The following is a 14,207-nucleotide window of genomic DNA, read 5'->3' as shown; positions in this document are numbered from 1 at the left end:
CTTTTTTAGAGAAGAACACTTTATTTACTTTATTATGACTTATTAAAAAATTGTGATAAGCCACAGTACTGGCATAGCTATGAATACATTTGTATTGTGTACCACTGCTAAGATTTATCTTTTTACTATATAGTTTTGTGTGGACTTCTCACAATCACTGAAAAACAAACCAATCTAGCAACACTGTTGCTCATCTGAACATTTATAAATGGCTAAAGTGTAGTGAGCTACTGTAATATGAAAACACATCATAAAAATCCTACAATCGACTAATCACTTTTAATTTCATGATTACATGTGAAAAAAACAAACTTGGATTTAATTAGCTAACTTAGCTAGCATACTAGCTTGCACATATTGTGCAGCTTATTATATATATATTTTTAATATCTGCTATCATTTACTCCATCGCGAAACAACCACCTTGTACTTCTAAAGGTTCTAATCACAACTTCTTGACAATACTGAACAGTTTTTGTATCGATAATGTAAGTACCTGTTCACATCTTTATCAATTAAAGTGTTCTACTTAACGAGTGGAAAATCGCAATGGATCTTGGGATCGCGCCATGCAGTGATGTCAGTGCCACATATTAATATATTTATTAATAGATAAATAAAAATACAATAAAAATAATAAATCAGTGAACCAAACAATAAACAGACAAACAAATAATTAAATAATATTTCTTTTTATTAATAATCACATTGCGCTGAGTAATCATTGATTAACCAAACATATAATCACACCACATTACATACAGTAATCAATGTCAACAAGCCTCCGATAAAAACTAGGAAACACTTAAAGTGCTTAGGATAAGTTACTGGTGTTGTTCGTGCCATAGAGCGTTGTCAAAGTCACTGCTGTTTCACAGACAGCACTTTGATATCAGACAACGAGTGATTTTTAAAATTAAAATCAGTAAAAGAGCTAGATAAATATGACCTGATGGCCACCAACTGACGAGTCCTGCCATAACTTATTTGTCGTAGCCTGTTTATTTTTATGCCTATTTATCTTAGTTATTACCCGTCCCTATACCTAACACTTCAAATTTCAACGGCTCGGGCTCCTGTACAGATTCTATAGGGAATCCCTGCACGTCTAAATATGATGCTGAAGGGGTGCAGCGGGTGATTTAAATAATAATAATTTTAAAAAATCAGTAGAAGAACTAGATAAATATGACCTAATGGCCACCAACTGACGAGCCCTGCCATAACTTATTTATTGTAGACTGTTGTTTTTATGCCTATTTATCGTAGTTATGGCCCATCTCTATACCTAACATGTAAAATTTCAACGCCTCGGGCTCCTGTACAGATTCTGTGGGGAATCCCTGCACGTCTAGATATGACGCTGAAGGGGTGCAGCGAGTGATTTTTAAAATAAAATACAAATCAACAGAATAGATAGACCTGACGGCCACCAACTGACTAGCCCTGCCATAACTTCTTTATTGTAGCCTGTTATTTTTTATGCCTATTTATTGTAGTTATGATCCGTCCGTAATATACCTAACACGTCAAATTTCAACGCCTCAGGCTCCTGTTCAGATTCTATGGGGAATCTCTGCACGTCTAAATATGATGCTGACGCTCAAAAACTTACGCCAAGGGTTCCTGACCAAATGTCAGTATATGACGAGTTGGGAGTGAGAACGTGTTGGCTTTTTTCATGTGTACCTGCTAGATATTTCAATTCTTTAACCTCTCTCTGCACCGGACTGAGCACCATGGGTGGGATATTTGCCTGCACGCTGATCAGCGAAATCTGATTGGCTGCCTGTATGTGGCTTAGAGAAAGTTGATTGACTGCCTGTAGGCGCTCGGTGATAGCTGATTGACTGCCTGTTTCTTAAACAGTCTCTTGACAACAGAGGGAAACATTTGTGGACAGAAGATTCATTTGTCTTCTTCAGTCTCTTCAGTGGAATATAACATTGTTTCTGTGCAATCCCTGATTGTATAATACCTTCAGTCAAGGCTGGCCCCGAAGTATTTTTACATTTTTTTATATTTGACTGCACAAATCTTCTCAGTACATGTCAAACGAAGACATTCCCTCAATTATAATAGATCTCGGATTTCTTTACCTGTTTGCGTGAGTTTTTGGAATATATTTAAGTGACAGAATGGTATGAGTTTTAAATAAATTCCTCTTATAATAAAGTTGGTGAAGTCTCTACTCATAACTGCTCTCCACTAAATCACAACTTGCTCAATCTAATAATAATATTTCCCCAAATGCTCTTTTCTGTATTCAGTCTGAAGAAAGTCATTTGCTTTGGGAGTATTCTTATTATGAAGTGTTTTGCGTTGACTTTTCCAGTTCTCCTAAAAATGCTTTTATCCAAACTTTTGTATCCTTTAAAATTGTATTTTAGTTACTCTTTGAAACTAGCCTTCTTACTATACATGTATTTATAGCTTCTTTCTACATTTGGCATCCAGAGATTTTGATATGTATGTGAACTCTATTAATTACTGCAAAACATCAGAATGTTACATTTACATTTACATTTAGTCATTTAGCAGACGCTTTTATCCAAAGCGACTTACAAATGAGGACAAGGAAGCAATTTACACAACTAAGAGCAACAATGAATAAGTACTAAAGGCAAGTTTCAGGTCTGTAAAGTCTAAGAAGGGAAGTGTTAGTAGTTTTTTTTTTTTTTTTTTTTTTTGTACAATTAGTGTGATATTCAAAGAGGCAATTGCAGCTTAGGAAGTGAAGTGGAGACTAAATAGTTGAGTTTTTAGTCGTTTCTTGAAAATAGCGAGTGACTCTGCTGTTCTGATGCAGTTAGGGAGTTCATTCCACCAACTGGGCAGATTGAGCGTGAGCGTTCGCGAAAGTGATTTTTTCCCTCTTTGGGATGGAACCACGAGGCGACGTTCATTCACAGAACGCAAGTTTCTGGAGGGCACATAGATCTGCAGAAGTGAGTGCAGATAAGAAGGTGCTAGGCCAGAAGTCACTTTGTAGGCAAACATCAGAGTTTTGAATTTGATGCGAGCATTGATGCGTGTTATTTCACATTATGTCCATATAGGACTGATTCAATCTTGTGGGACATCAAAAGCACTTTATAGTGATAATGACCCAGTTAGTGAAACTAAAACATGTAGTAGTAATGGGTACTTTTTACTTAAAGGGCACCTATTTTACCCATTTTCAAGATTTGAGATGAGTCTTTTGTGTCTCCAGAATGTGTCTGTAAAGTTTTAGCTCAAAACACCCATCAGATTATTTGTTATACATTTTAGAATTTTGGGATTTTCTGCTTTAAACACTTAGTCTTAGTGGATTATATAAATTAAACAAAATTGTTTTAAAATGTTTGGATTAAAAGTTTTGATCAACTTTAAATACTGAATGTCTTTGTATGTGAGAGAGATAGCAGATATGTTGTGTGAAGTGGAAAACGAAAGAGAAATGTATCATATCATGACTGCAACAGTGAGTGGCAAAAAAAAGACTTTGCCAACAGATTAAAAACAAATCTTGATTCTATTATTTCTGAAACTCAGTCTGGGTTTATAAAAGGCCGCCATGTTTCTAATAACATAAGATTAGTTTTGGATTTGCTAGATTTTGCCGATTCTATTCATTCAAATGGTCTCATTCTTTTTCTTGATTTTTACAAAGCCTTTGATACGATTGAGCACCAGTTTCTGTTTTTAAGCTTTGAGTTTTTTTTTTTGATTTAGGGAAACTTTTGTTAACACTATCGCTTTGTTTTTATAAAGGAATCAATAGTTCATTGATCGTTAATTTTAATACTTCTAATAGATTTGATATTTTGTGTGGTAGTAGGGCTGCCCAATCTCTTCCTTTTTATTTTTATTAGTGACAGAGTTGCTATCCTTAAGCATTGTGCAAAATCAAGATTTGAAGGGAATTTCTGCTTTTGGGAGGAAGATTAAGATTTCACATTCTCAGAATTTTCACAGAAACAAATCGTTATTTTTCCAAAGTTGATTACAAAATAATATTAATTGTAATCTTTGCTTGTTTTATGATGCAGGAAACATTCTTTCATATGAACAATTTATAACCTACCACTGTTTTCCAACTCCTAACGAATTTAATAAATTTTTAAAGGCAGTATCACGTGGTTTAGTTCACCTAGTTAAAACTCACTGTAGATTTAACTCAAGTAGCTCAGTGAATATTCATTCTCCTTTGCTTTTAAAAGGTGTTAGTCTGTTAGATAAGAAATGAAACAATAGCTTTGTGTGTCAAATTTTTCAATTAAAAAGGAAAATTTATTTTAGAGGAAAGTGTTACTGGAGGTCTTTGGTTGAGGATATAGACTAGAACCTGGCTTTACCAGGGAAATATTGCATTTCCAACAAGGCAAAAGAAATACACTTAAAAATTGTACAGAAAATCTACCCTGTAAAATTCTAGTATTTCCAAATTTTTTGACATCGACAGCCCCTGTTCTTTCTGCGAACAAGCAGAGGAGACACTTGTACATATGTTTTTTGATTGTCCGATATCCAAGCAATTTTGGTCACTCCTAAATTTGCATATATCTGCTTTTGCCAATGCTGTCAATTGCTTTAATCTAAAAGACATTATTTTTATTATAATAACCCAAAAGCTAAATCCCTGGAACACATCATACATTTTTTTTTTAATCTTATATGGCAAATTTTTCATTCACAAACAGAAATTCACAAATAATTACTCATCATTTGCTCATTTTAGAATAGAATTTAACACTCTCCTAAAATCACTTCCTCTTATTAACAAAAAAAAAATGTTTCATGAATGATTCCTGAAATATTATGCAGATGTATTTAAAGAAGATTCTCGATTTTAGTTGCTTTCCTTATGGTGATTTGTTTAAGTGTCATTGTAATTTCATTCATTTGTTTAATTTTGTTTGTTTCATTTAGTAATTTTAGTATTATTATTATTATTAATACTTTAATTATATTAATATTTTCCCTTTCTGTCTAATAGTATTATTTGTATTTGTATGTGATTTAAGATAAATTTTTTTTTGCCAAAAAAAGTGAATCAACTGGAGAAAGGTTTGTTTAAAAGCTTTTACACAGATATAAAGCAATTGATTAAAGTTTCAGGTTCTTCATCCAATACTAAATGATGTTCCTGCTGTCTCTTTATACTACGTAATACTATTTTTACTATTTTACTCAAAGTAATGAGGACTATGGAACAACGTGAGTGTATTAAGAGTCTTAATGAAGGTTTAATTTTTTTAAATAAAATAATTTCACTTCATTCAAAGTATACATTACTATATATCAAAAATGCAGTACCAATTTTAATCAGATCAGTTGTGGCTATTGTTTCTTGCTCGGACTTTATTTATTTTTGTTAATTACTCTCATATAAATAAACTGTTGAAGAGGAGTTATTTTGTTTCTGTTCAAAGTTTTATTTATTTTAAACAGGACATTTTTATGATTTTGTTAATTTTTAACAGGATAAAGAGTCCAAACGCAGAGACAAACTAAATAATAAGTCATGACTAAAAGTAACTTAATTGGCAAAAAAAAAAAAAAAGTTAAAAGACTTTTATTTTGGCGTGGATTGTGACGTCATAAGCCTGCGCTGCTCCCGCGCTGTGATTCAACTGGAAAAAGGTTTGTTTTAAAGCGTTTACACTTATATAAAGTGATTGATTAAAGTTTCAGTTTTTTCATTCAGTGCTAAATTATGTACCTGCTGTTGACAATATTATTTTAACCCTTTTTACAACGTAGTACTACTTAACTCACAGTAAATAGGTCTATTGTTTGAATAAAGATAGGATAAACTTTTTGTCCCAGAGAGGAAATTTGTCTTGGGCAAAAAAAAAAAAAATGCTACACGTTGCTGTAAGCAGACAATAAAGTAGATAAAACAAACAACACATAAGAACATACTCAAATAAAGTTTGACAGAAGTTACAGGGATGTAACAGTATGTAAAAAGTGTTTTAATGAAGGTTTAATTTATTAAATAGGATAATGTCATTTCATTCTTAGTATACATCACTATAAGAAATGGAGTACTAGTTTTAATCAGGTCATTTGTGGGTTTTGTTTCACGCTCTGACTTACCTGATTTCTTTTTGTTAATTTCTTTCATACAAAGAGACTGTTGAAGCAAGTGTTGAAGAGAAGTTTATTTCTGTTCATTGTTTTATTTATTTTAAACTGAAAATTTTTATTGCTTTGTTCATTTTAAGCAGTGTCCAAACTCAAGAGAAAAACTCCTGCTGAAGCGACTGATCTCCACACTGTTATAAAGATGGCGTTTATTAAAGAGGAGAGTGAAGATGTGAAGATTGAAGAGACATTCACAGTCAAACAGGAAGATCTGCAGGAACAAACAGGTTGATTTTCATTCTCAGAGACCAACTCAGTCATTTGATCTTCATTCAGATATATTTTAATAATAAGAATACTAAATTAATCCATCTTGTAGCCCTGAGTGTGCTGCCTAGTTCTCCTAAATGCACATAAGCACTCATTGAAAGACAGGAATGAGTTTCATTTGTTACTTGTTCTCATGTCTTTTGTCATTCTTTTATGTATTATTAGTCTCCCATTTTCATGATCGTGGGCCAGAAATATTGTTATCGTGATGATGATATGATTAATCTCGCAATCTATATACCCTTTCATTATGTTCTTGGCTGTTTTTGACCCATTGACTTCCATTATAACCACATTTTTTAACCGCAAAGCCATGACACCAAATAATCATGCATTCTTTTTGATGTTGAAAACTGATATTTTCTTAATATATAATATTCTACTTGGTCTGTATAGTCATGCAAACATTTGCTTGTAGAGCAAGTAGTTTGACCATTTTCTGCCGTTTATTATTCCTAGTCATTTCTCCAATAGGCGACTGAATCGGAAGTTCTAAAACAATCGCGAAAACAGACGCACTTCCGCATTTTAGAATAAGGTCAATAAATCCAGCTTCTCTCTCTTTCTCACACACTCACACACACACACACACACACACACACACACACACACTATACTCCATATAAAAGGCAGAAACTTTTTTGCACTGAAACTGATAATCAATTTTAAAAATCACAAATCTCTTCCCAACAGGGAAATGTAACAGTGATGTGGGAATGGTGATCCCCCCCCAAAATACAATAAACAAATATTAAACAAATATGTTTGTCACTTGTTTTTAAGTAGTTAATCTTGGGCGCCAGACAGAATATCTGTCAAAATACATTTCAAACAAAATATACCACGCTAGCTCTCACCACCAGTTACAAATAATAAAAAAATAAATAAATAAAATAACAAACAATGAGAACCAGAAAAAAACTCAGATAATTGCTGTAATTGTCTAAATAAAGTTTGTTTTAGTCAATAATATTAATAAAAAATACTTTTCATACACAAACAGCAGTATCAACAACAAAACAAACAATATAACAATGAAACGCAGAACCCTCAGCACTTATAACTCAAATGAAAGAAAAAAATGCAAATGATTTCAGGCCAGCAGATTTGTCAGATTTGAAAACGGGGAAAATAATAATGATAACAATAGTACGGGGAGAAAACAAAACAAGAGAAACAAAATGTGCATTTGGGCAAAGAAAACAAAAACTTTTGCTTCTTACCCACGGAGCGGAGGGGTCAAGGGAAATGAGTGGGGAATGGCGAATGTGGATGTGAAGGTTGAGGGTGTTGTTGAACCCAGCCGGTGAGTTGGCAGCTGACTCCATGCCAGCGAGAAAGATAAATCGGTGAGTTGATTTTGTTCAGGACACACTGCACTGAAGTCTTTAGTGCAGTGGCGTAGCGCAAAATGCGGAGGCCCCCCTGCAGGGATCGCTGATGGGGCCCCCTGATGAAGTTTGGGGGGGGATGGATGCGTCTTACGTCAATTTGCATATCACTGACGTCATCACGTTCTACTGTTTCTGTTTGTTTAACAGCCTATGGTTAATAAAGGGGTATTTATAATTGCACTACACTTTATAAAAGCATGTTTATTTAACTAAATGTATTGCTGTTTGAATACAGTATGTCATTATAGATGTGTAGTGAATGTGCAGTAATCTCTCATATGTAATAAACTCAGACAAGTTTAGAAACTGTCACTAAAATATCTGTGATTGTGAACAAGAAAAGAATAAACGGTCCAATTAAATTGTTAAAATAAAGGAGAAGTAGATCGGTTTGACTGTACAAGGGAAATACCTTTACACTGCCTGTGCTAAATCATTTGTCGTCGGTACGCAGAGGGGTGATCTGCTCTCGGGCTGCAGGTGGGAGAGGCTGCTGTACGAGGACTGACTAGGCCGCCTGTCAGTGCTGTGAGGCGGGGGAGGGGTCGGCGGCATCACATGCAGCTTGTTGAGAAGAATAGGGACGGTACAGTATGGACAAATGACAGTCTACAAAAAAAATCTCCAAAAACACACAAAAAAGTCGCTAGATTTGTCGCTAGGGGGGTCTGAAAAATCGCTAAATCTAATGACAAAGTCTCTAAGTTGGCAACATTGGCGGCAAGCAATCAGAATGAAGTAGTCCACCGCTTGAGAGGTGTTCAGAGAACACAGACCTGTGAACTTTGGTTCCGACCACAGTTGTTCCCAAGAGTTTGATTATTGCGGTTGCCGAATTATCAATTATTAATTACTAATCACGCGGGCCCCCCCCGCGGTGCGTGCCCTGCGGGCCCGTCCACTACGCCACTGCTTTAGTGACGCACACATTCAACGACGTCACGTGCACTTCAGTAACAAGACAGCGGTCTATGCTCTGTTGCTTCAATACATACTTCCGCTTTTTGTTTCTCACAGCCAGTCGTTAAGTTTACACTGCTCATCTCGACCCGACTTCTCTACTCGTTTCCCCGCACTGCAACAGTTCAGTCAACTTCTCTTTCTTCTACACATCACATAATGCTGTCCTCTTCAACTCTCCTCCTCCTCCTTTATTCTCTCACCCATTTCCTTTTTGCCGTCACAAAGAACACCAACAATCATAAATTCATGAATATGTGCTGTCATGGCTTTGCAATAAAAAATGTTCTTATAATAGAGGTCAATGGAGAAAAAACAGCCATGAATATAACGAAAAGGGAGTAAATTTGCCCAGAGTGTATTGAGGTTTTTAAAAAAAAATTTTAAAGCATTTTCCCATTGATGGGGACTTCATTGTGCTTGATGAATTTATTACTCTCATTTATATGCTTATTTGAGTGATTTCCATGTTGTTGTTGTTGTTATTATTTATTGTATTTTATTTGCACTATAAAAAGTTTTATAATAGAGGCCAATGGAGCATTTTTCCAGAATATGTCAAAATAAGATGTCCCCAAATATCAGTCCATTTGCTGAAACACTGAGAACGTTTGGGCCAAATTAAGCCTCAAAATCACCCCAGAATGGATGAAAATGGCCCAACAGCACACAAGTGGAAAGGTGCACATTCCAGCCTTTATGCAGATGCTGTACAGGTATGTCTCATATCTGTGAGGCAAATATTCAGCTGTTACCCCAGAACTTTTTTTCTGATACATTTACCAGTCAGGCACACAATGAACAAGTGTTCCCTGTCTGCTTTACAAATCGTAGAAATCTTTGTTTTATCAATATGACCAAAATGACTTTTATGAAAAACTCTGAAAACTGGACTGACACTGTTTAAATTTACTATAACTTCTATGTTAAGCGGCTTTGACACAATTTACATTGTAAAAGCACTAGATAAATAAAGATGAATTGAATCTGCTTAAATGTGTACACGTTAATGGACCAAACAAAATATGATCTGATTTATTTTACATTTAATGTGCATCAAAATTACAGTGTGTGTAGCCAATGTTTTCAGTGTCTTTTCACTTTTCAGCTTTTGATGATAGTTTTTAAGACTTAATGAAAACGAATGTTTTATTTATTTATTTCAGACCTAATTGAAGAGAATGAGGGGAGTAAAGAGGAGGAACATCATGTCAAAATTGAGGAAAAAACTCATTTACAGACTGATGGTGTTTTAAAAAGGAGAGACAAGAACCGTTTCACCTGCACTCAGTGTGGAAAGAGTTTGGCAAGCAAAAGCAAACTTAAGATTCACATGATGATCCACACTGGAGAGAAACCATTCACATGCACTCAGTGTGGGAAGAGTTTCAACATATCATCAAACCTTAATCACCACATGAGGATCCACACTGGAGAGAAACCATTCACATGCACTCAGTGTGGGAAGAGTTTCAACCAATCATCTCACCTTAATTATCACATGATGATCCACACTGGAAAGAAACCATTCACATGCCCTCACTGTGGGAAGAGTTTCAACCAATCATCACACCTTAATCTACACATGATGATCCACACTGGAGAGAAACCATTCACATGCACTCGGTGTGGGAAAAGTTTTACCTGCTCATCACACCTTAATCAACACATGAGGATCCACACTGGAGAAAAACCATATGCATGCACTCAGTGTGGGAAGAGTTTTAATTGCTCAACAAACCTTAATCAACACATAAGGATCCACACTGGAGAGAAACCATTCACATGCACTCAGTGCGGGAAGAGTTTCAGCCAATCATCACACCTTAATCTACACATGATGATCCACACTGGAGAGAAACCATTCACATGCACCATTTGTGGGAAAAGTTTTAACTGCTCATCACACCGTAATCAACACATGAGGGTCCACACTGGAGAGAAACCATACACATGCACTCAGTGTGGAAAGAGTTTCAGCAAATCATCATCCCTTAATAAACACGTTGAAGGAACTCATAGGCATATTGCAGTGGTCAACACGAGTTGAATCTGAAATCCTGGGCATCTGCAAATTGTCTCTGTCATTAAACTGGCTTAAGGGCTTAAACCATCATGATAACAAAGCACCAATTGATTTTGGGTTATTCTGACCAATACTTTGGCCGCAGATGTTCCAGGTACCCTTCAGCAAAATTAGTAAATGATTTAAACTAAATAAAGGGGCTTTACAGGATTTTCAGCAGGAACCGCCTCACAAGACTTTTGAATGACTCCTCTACATGGTCAAGTGCTTTGGGCACATCCTGTCAGATGCACAATTTTGTAGAGACAAAAAATCTCTAGAAACATTATGCATACAAATGAAAGACAATCTCTTAAAATGTTAGAACTAAGGCAGATGTATCTTTAAATAATAAACCATAATGTTCCTCATATGCTGTGGTTATTTCAACCAACCAGGTTAATCAATGTGTTGTTTTAACCCTTAAAGCAGAATAAATTGATCTGTATTTGTCTGAAATGTATGATATCTGGTCTTGAATGAAAGCTAGTGACATTTGCAATCTGTTGGTGTAGGGCTGGGCGATTTTTCAAATTTTTTTTTCCGATTAATTCGAATTTACGTTTTCAGATGATTTAATTTTGAATCAAATCGAGAAATTGCGATTTAAAAAAATATATATATATTTAATACATTATAATGGCACCAATGCGCTTTGGTTCTCTCTGTATGAAGCTGGAAGCACACCAGAAGCGCCTCTCGGTGACTCGCCGCACCACGATTCAGGACGCAGGTCATATTTCAGCCGCACCACAGAGCGCCATCTGATTAGTTTCATGTTAAATATTTTGCGAATGTGCGCGTCTGGTGTGTGATACTTTAAACTGTCATGTGTCGTGGCGCTTCTGGTGTGCGACCTGCTTGACTGCCTGTTGAAACGTGAAGTCATGTAGGATTTTACTTGTTGCATTAGTCTGAGTCACGTCTGTGTGTATTGTCAAGACATATTACCTTATCAAGTCGATAAACTCGATCTCAACATGTTTGAAGGATGTAAAAGCCTGCCATGTGAAAAACTGTGCCGATCTTTTGGTTTGAACACAAGCAGAGGTGAGGGCCAGTAGCAGTGAAAAGGAAAGTACCCGCCCCCATGACGTCATTTAGCGGACCTAATTGAAAACAAGACAGATCAGGCAGCATGATACAGAGAGTGGAGCAAAGCGCATCAAATGATCGGTATTTAAAAGAGGAAAAAAAGAAAAATATATTAAATATATTAATTTATATTAGACACACATCTGGTACTTGTTTTTGCTCCTGCTTTGCGTCCACAACTTCACACATTGGGTTAAATTAGGCTTTACAGTTTCCATGTTCAGTCCTTTTTTCTTTTAAGAAAAAGGCTGCATCATTACAACCTGTCATTTAATCAGAAGAAAAAGTCAAAACCGAGCTGACAGCCAATCTTTCCGAGGCTCAGCAAAACATGCAAAAAATCCCTCTGTATTCCTGCAAGTGCAATATTTACACAAATATTTCTTATTCAAATCGTCAGCAACGCTATTTAACTCGTTAATTTGTTTAACATTTATTTACACCTTGACCGATTTTTGTATGACATGGCCATTAAAAATACAATGTTCCTTAACCAGATGGTTAAAGTTACTTTTAAAGAGAGTGTTACTTCAGTCATGTTGTTGTAATGTTTTGAGAAGACTAGTAACACACAAAAAAAAAAAATCGAAATCGTGAATCCGTCAAACTTTATAAAAAAACCTAGATTTTTTTTTTTGCCAAATCGCCCAGCCCTATGTTGGTGTAAATGAGAACTAGTAGTACAAACAGTATTTGTCTTGTAACATTTTATTTAAGATAGTTTCAATCTTGCAAGAGTTTTACCATGTAAAATCTACATGCAGTCTGTTAATGATTGACCCTTTCTACGTGGGCACGCGGTGTGGCCCCGCCCTTCATGGCAACTGCTCATTGGCAGACAGTGCCATAGGGATAGATCAGACCAGGTCACTTAAAAACGCCCTGCAACAAAGAAACTTTGCTTTGAAACCGCACGAACTTCCGCAAACCGACTTTCAGCAGTCTGTCACCTCAGTAACCCAAAACTACCCACCCACGAGTGAGGGAATTCCAAGGACGTCACAGAAGCCACCAGCCAATCAGGAGCACCGTGTTTCCCCAAGGCCAGCTGGCGAGGGAGATTCATCTTCAGCAAAAGTGCAAGTAACAAACAAACGTTGTCTCTTACTGATCTGGAGCAGATTGATCGTAAACAGTTTAAGATAAGCCATATCTCTGCTTTTGTGGTTTCTCAGGTGTTATTCTAAGATCTTGTTAGAAGTATTAGAATTAATTTAGGATGGTTGTCAAATCATTTTATATCCTCTAACCTGCCTCTGTGTGTATGTGTGTGTGCGAGTTTGTTTGTTTGCTTATTATGTAGTTAGTTTCATGTATCGTAGTGTAGCTCAATAAATCTTTGTTCTCATTTTGTAAGAATTGTGTTCTTGTTTATGTGTTTCTAAGTCATTGCCTCGAGCTGTAGATCTTGTTACCTTGCTAAAAGTTAACTCAATACTGTGTTATGTTATTATCGTTGGCCACATAAATAATATTAACAAGATTGGTAAGATACGATGACTTCAATTTGCAGGACAAATAATAGATAAAGTGTGAATCTTTTAATCTGATTCAGTCCGACTCAATTGAGTTAAAACATTGATTCAAATCTTTAAGATCCAGTACATTGAAATATGCTAATAAACCCTGATTGATCTTAAAATGTAGGTTGATCCCCTACAACATGATGAGCCGTACTGTAGAGAAACGATTCAATTGCACTTAATCCACGGTCACACTGGACTTTTATTTTTATTTATTTGATATGGACATCACAATTGCACTGGACAACCAAATGCATTTGTTTAGGTGTTTTAGCAAACTTGCTAATTTTCAACACCTGTCCTCAGGAGGCTTAATATTGACAAAATAGAAATGTAATAAAACATACACAACATTACAATTCTTTACATAAAAATTTCTACAGGCAAAAGCAAAGGCGACATGATCCAACCAACTAACAGTAGAGTATTTGTGCAAACACTGCTGTTTTGTTTTTAACCACTTTTTAAGAGCACTACTAAAAATATTTAGATTACTTTCTGATTTTAAGCTAACTAGTAACTCATTCCACAGTTTGGCTCCCTTTACAGAGAAGACAGATTGACCAAATGAGGTCTTACACTTTGGCACTAGACAGTCACCGTTAGCAGTTGCCCGTGTAACTCTGTGGGAGGTTTGATGCCGATTGATTAGCTTAGAAAACAGGATTGGAACATGATTATTTAAACATTTAAAACCAATTTAAGATAACTAAATTGAATAAAACTATCAAAATTAAACAGGTTATGTTTACATAAAATATCACA

General features: G+C 35.6%; 2 protein-coding genes across 2 annotated transcripts in view; both read left to right on the top strand.

Moving 5' to 3' along the window:
- LOC137491105 (uncharacterized) overlaps positions 1 to 14,207 on the top strand; it is a 698,540-nt gene that overhangs the window by 427,251 nt on the left and 257,082 nt on the right. The gene's annotated exons all lie outside the window — the stretch shown is intronic.
- Positions 1 to 14,207, top strand: part of LOC101883542 (uncharacterized) — a 152,168-nt gene that overhangs the window by 35,984 nt on the left and 101,977 nt on the right. The window contains exons 4-5 of the mRNA XM_088650303.1: positions 10,087 to 10,738; positions 13,863 to 13,866. Coding sequence (XP_088506429.1) covers positions 10,087 to 10,738; positions 13,863 to 13,866 — 656 coding nt within the window. The remainder of the gene's footprint in view (positions 1 to 10,086; positions 10,739 to 13,862; positions 13,867 to 14,207) is intronic.

This window comes from Danio rerio, chromosome 4 (genome assembly GCF_052040795.2).
Source record: "Danio rerio strain M-AB ecotype USA chromosome 4, GRCz13ab, whole genome shotgun sequence".
NCBI classification, from domain to species: Eukaryota; Metazoa; Chordata; class Actinopteri; order Cypriniformes; family Danionidae; genus Danio; species Danio rerio.
Note: the sequence above shows the minus strand (reverse complement) of the source record. Positions and strands in the feature narration are given on the sequence as shown.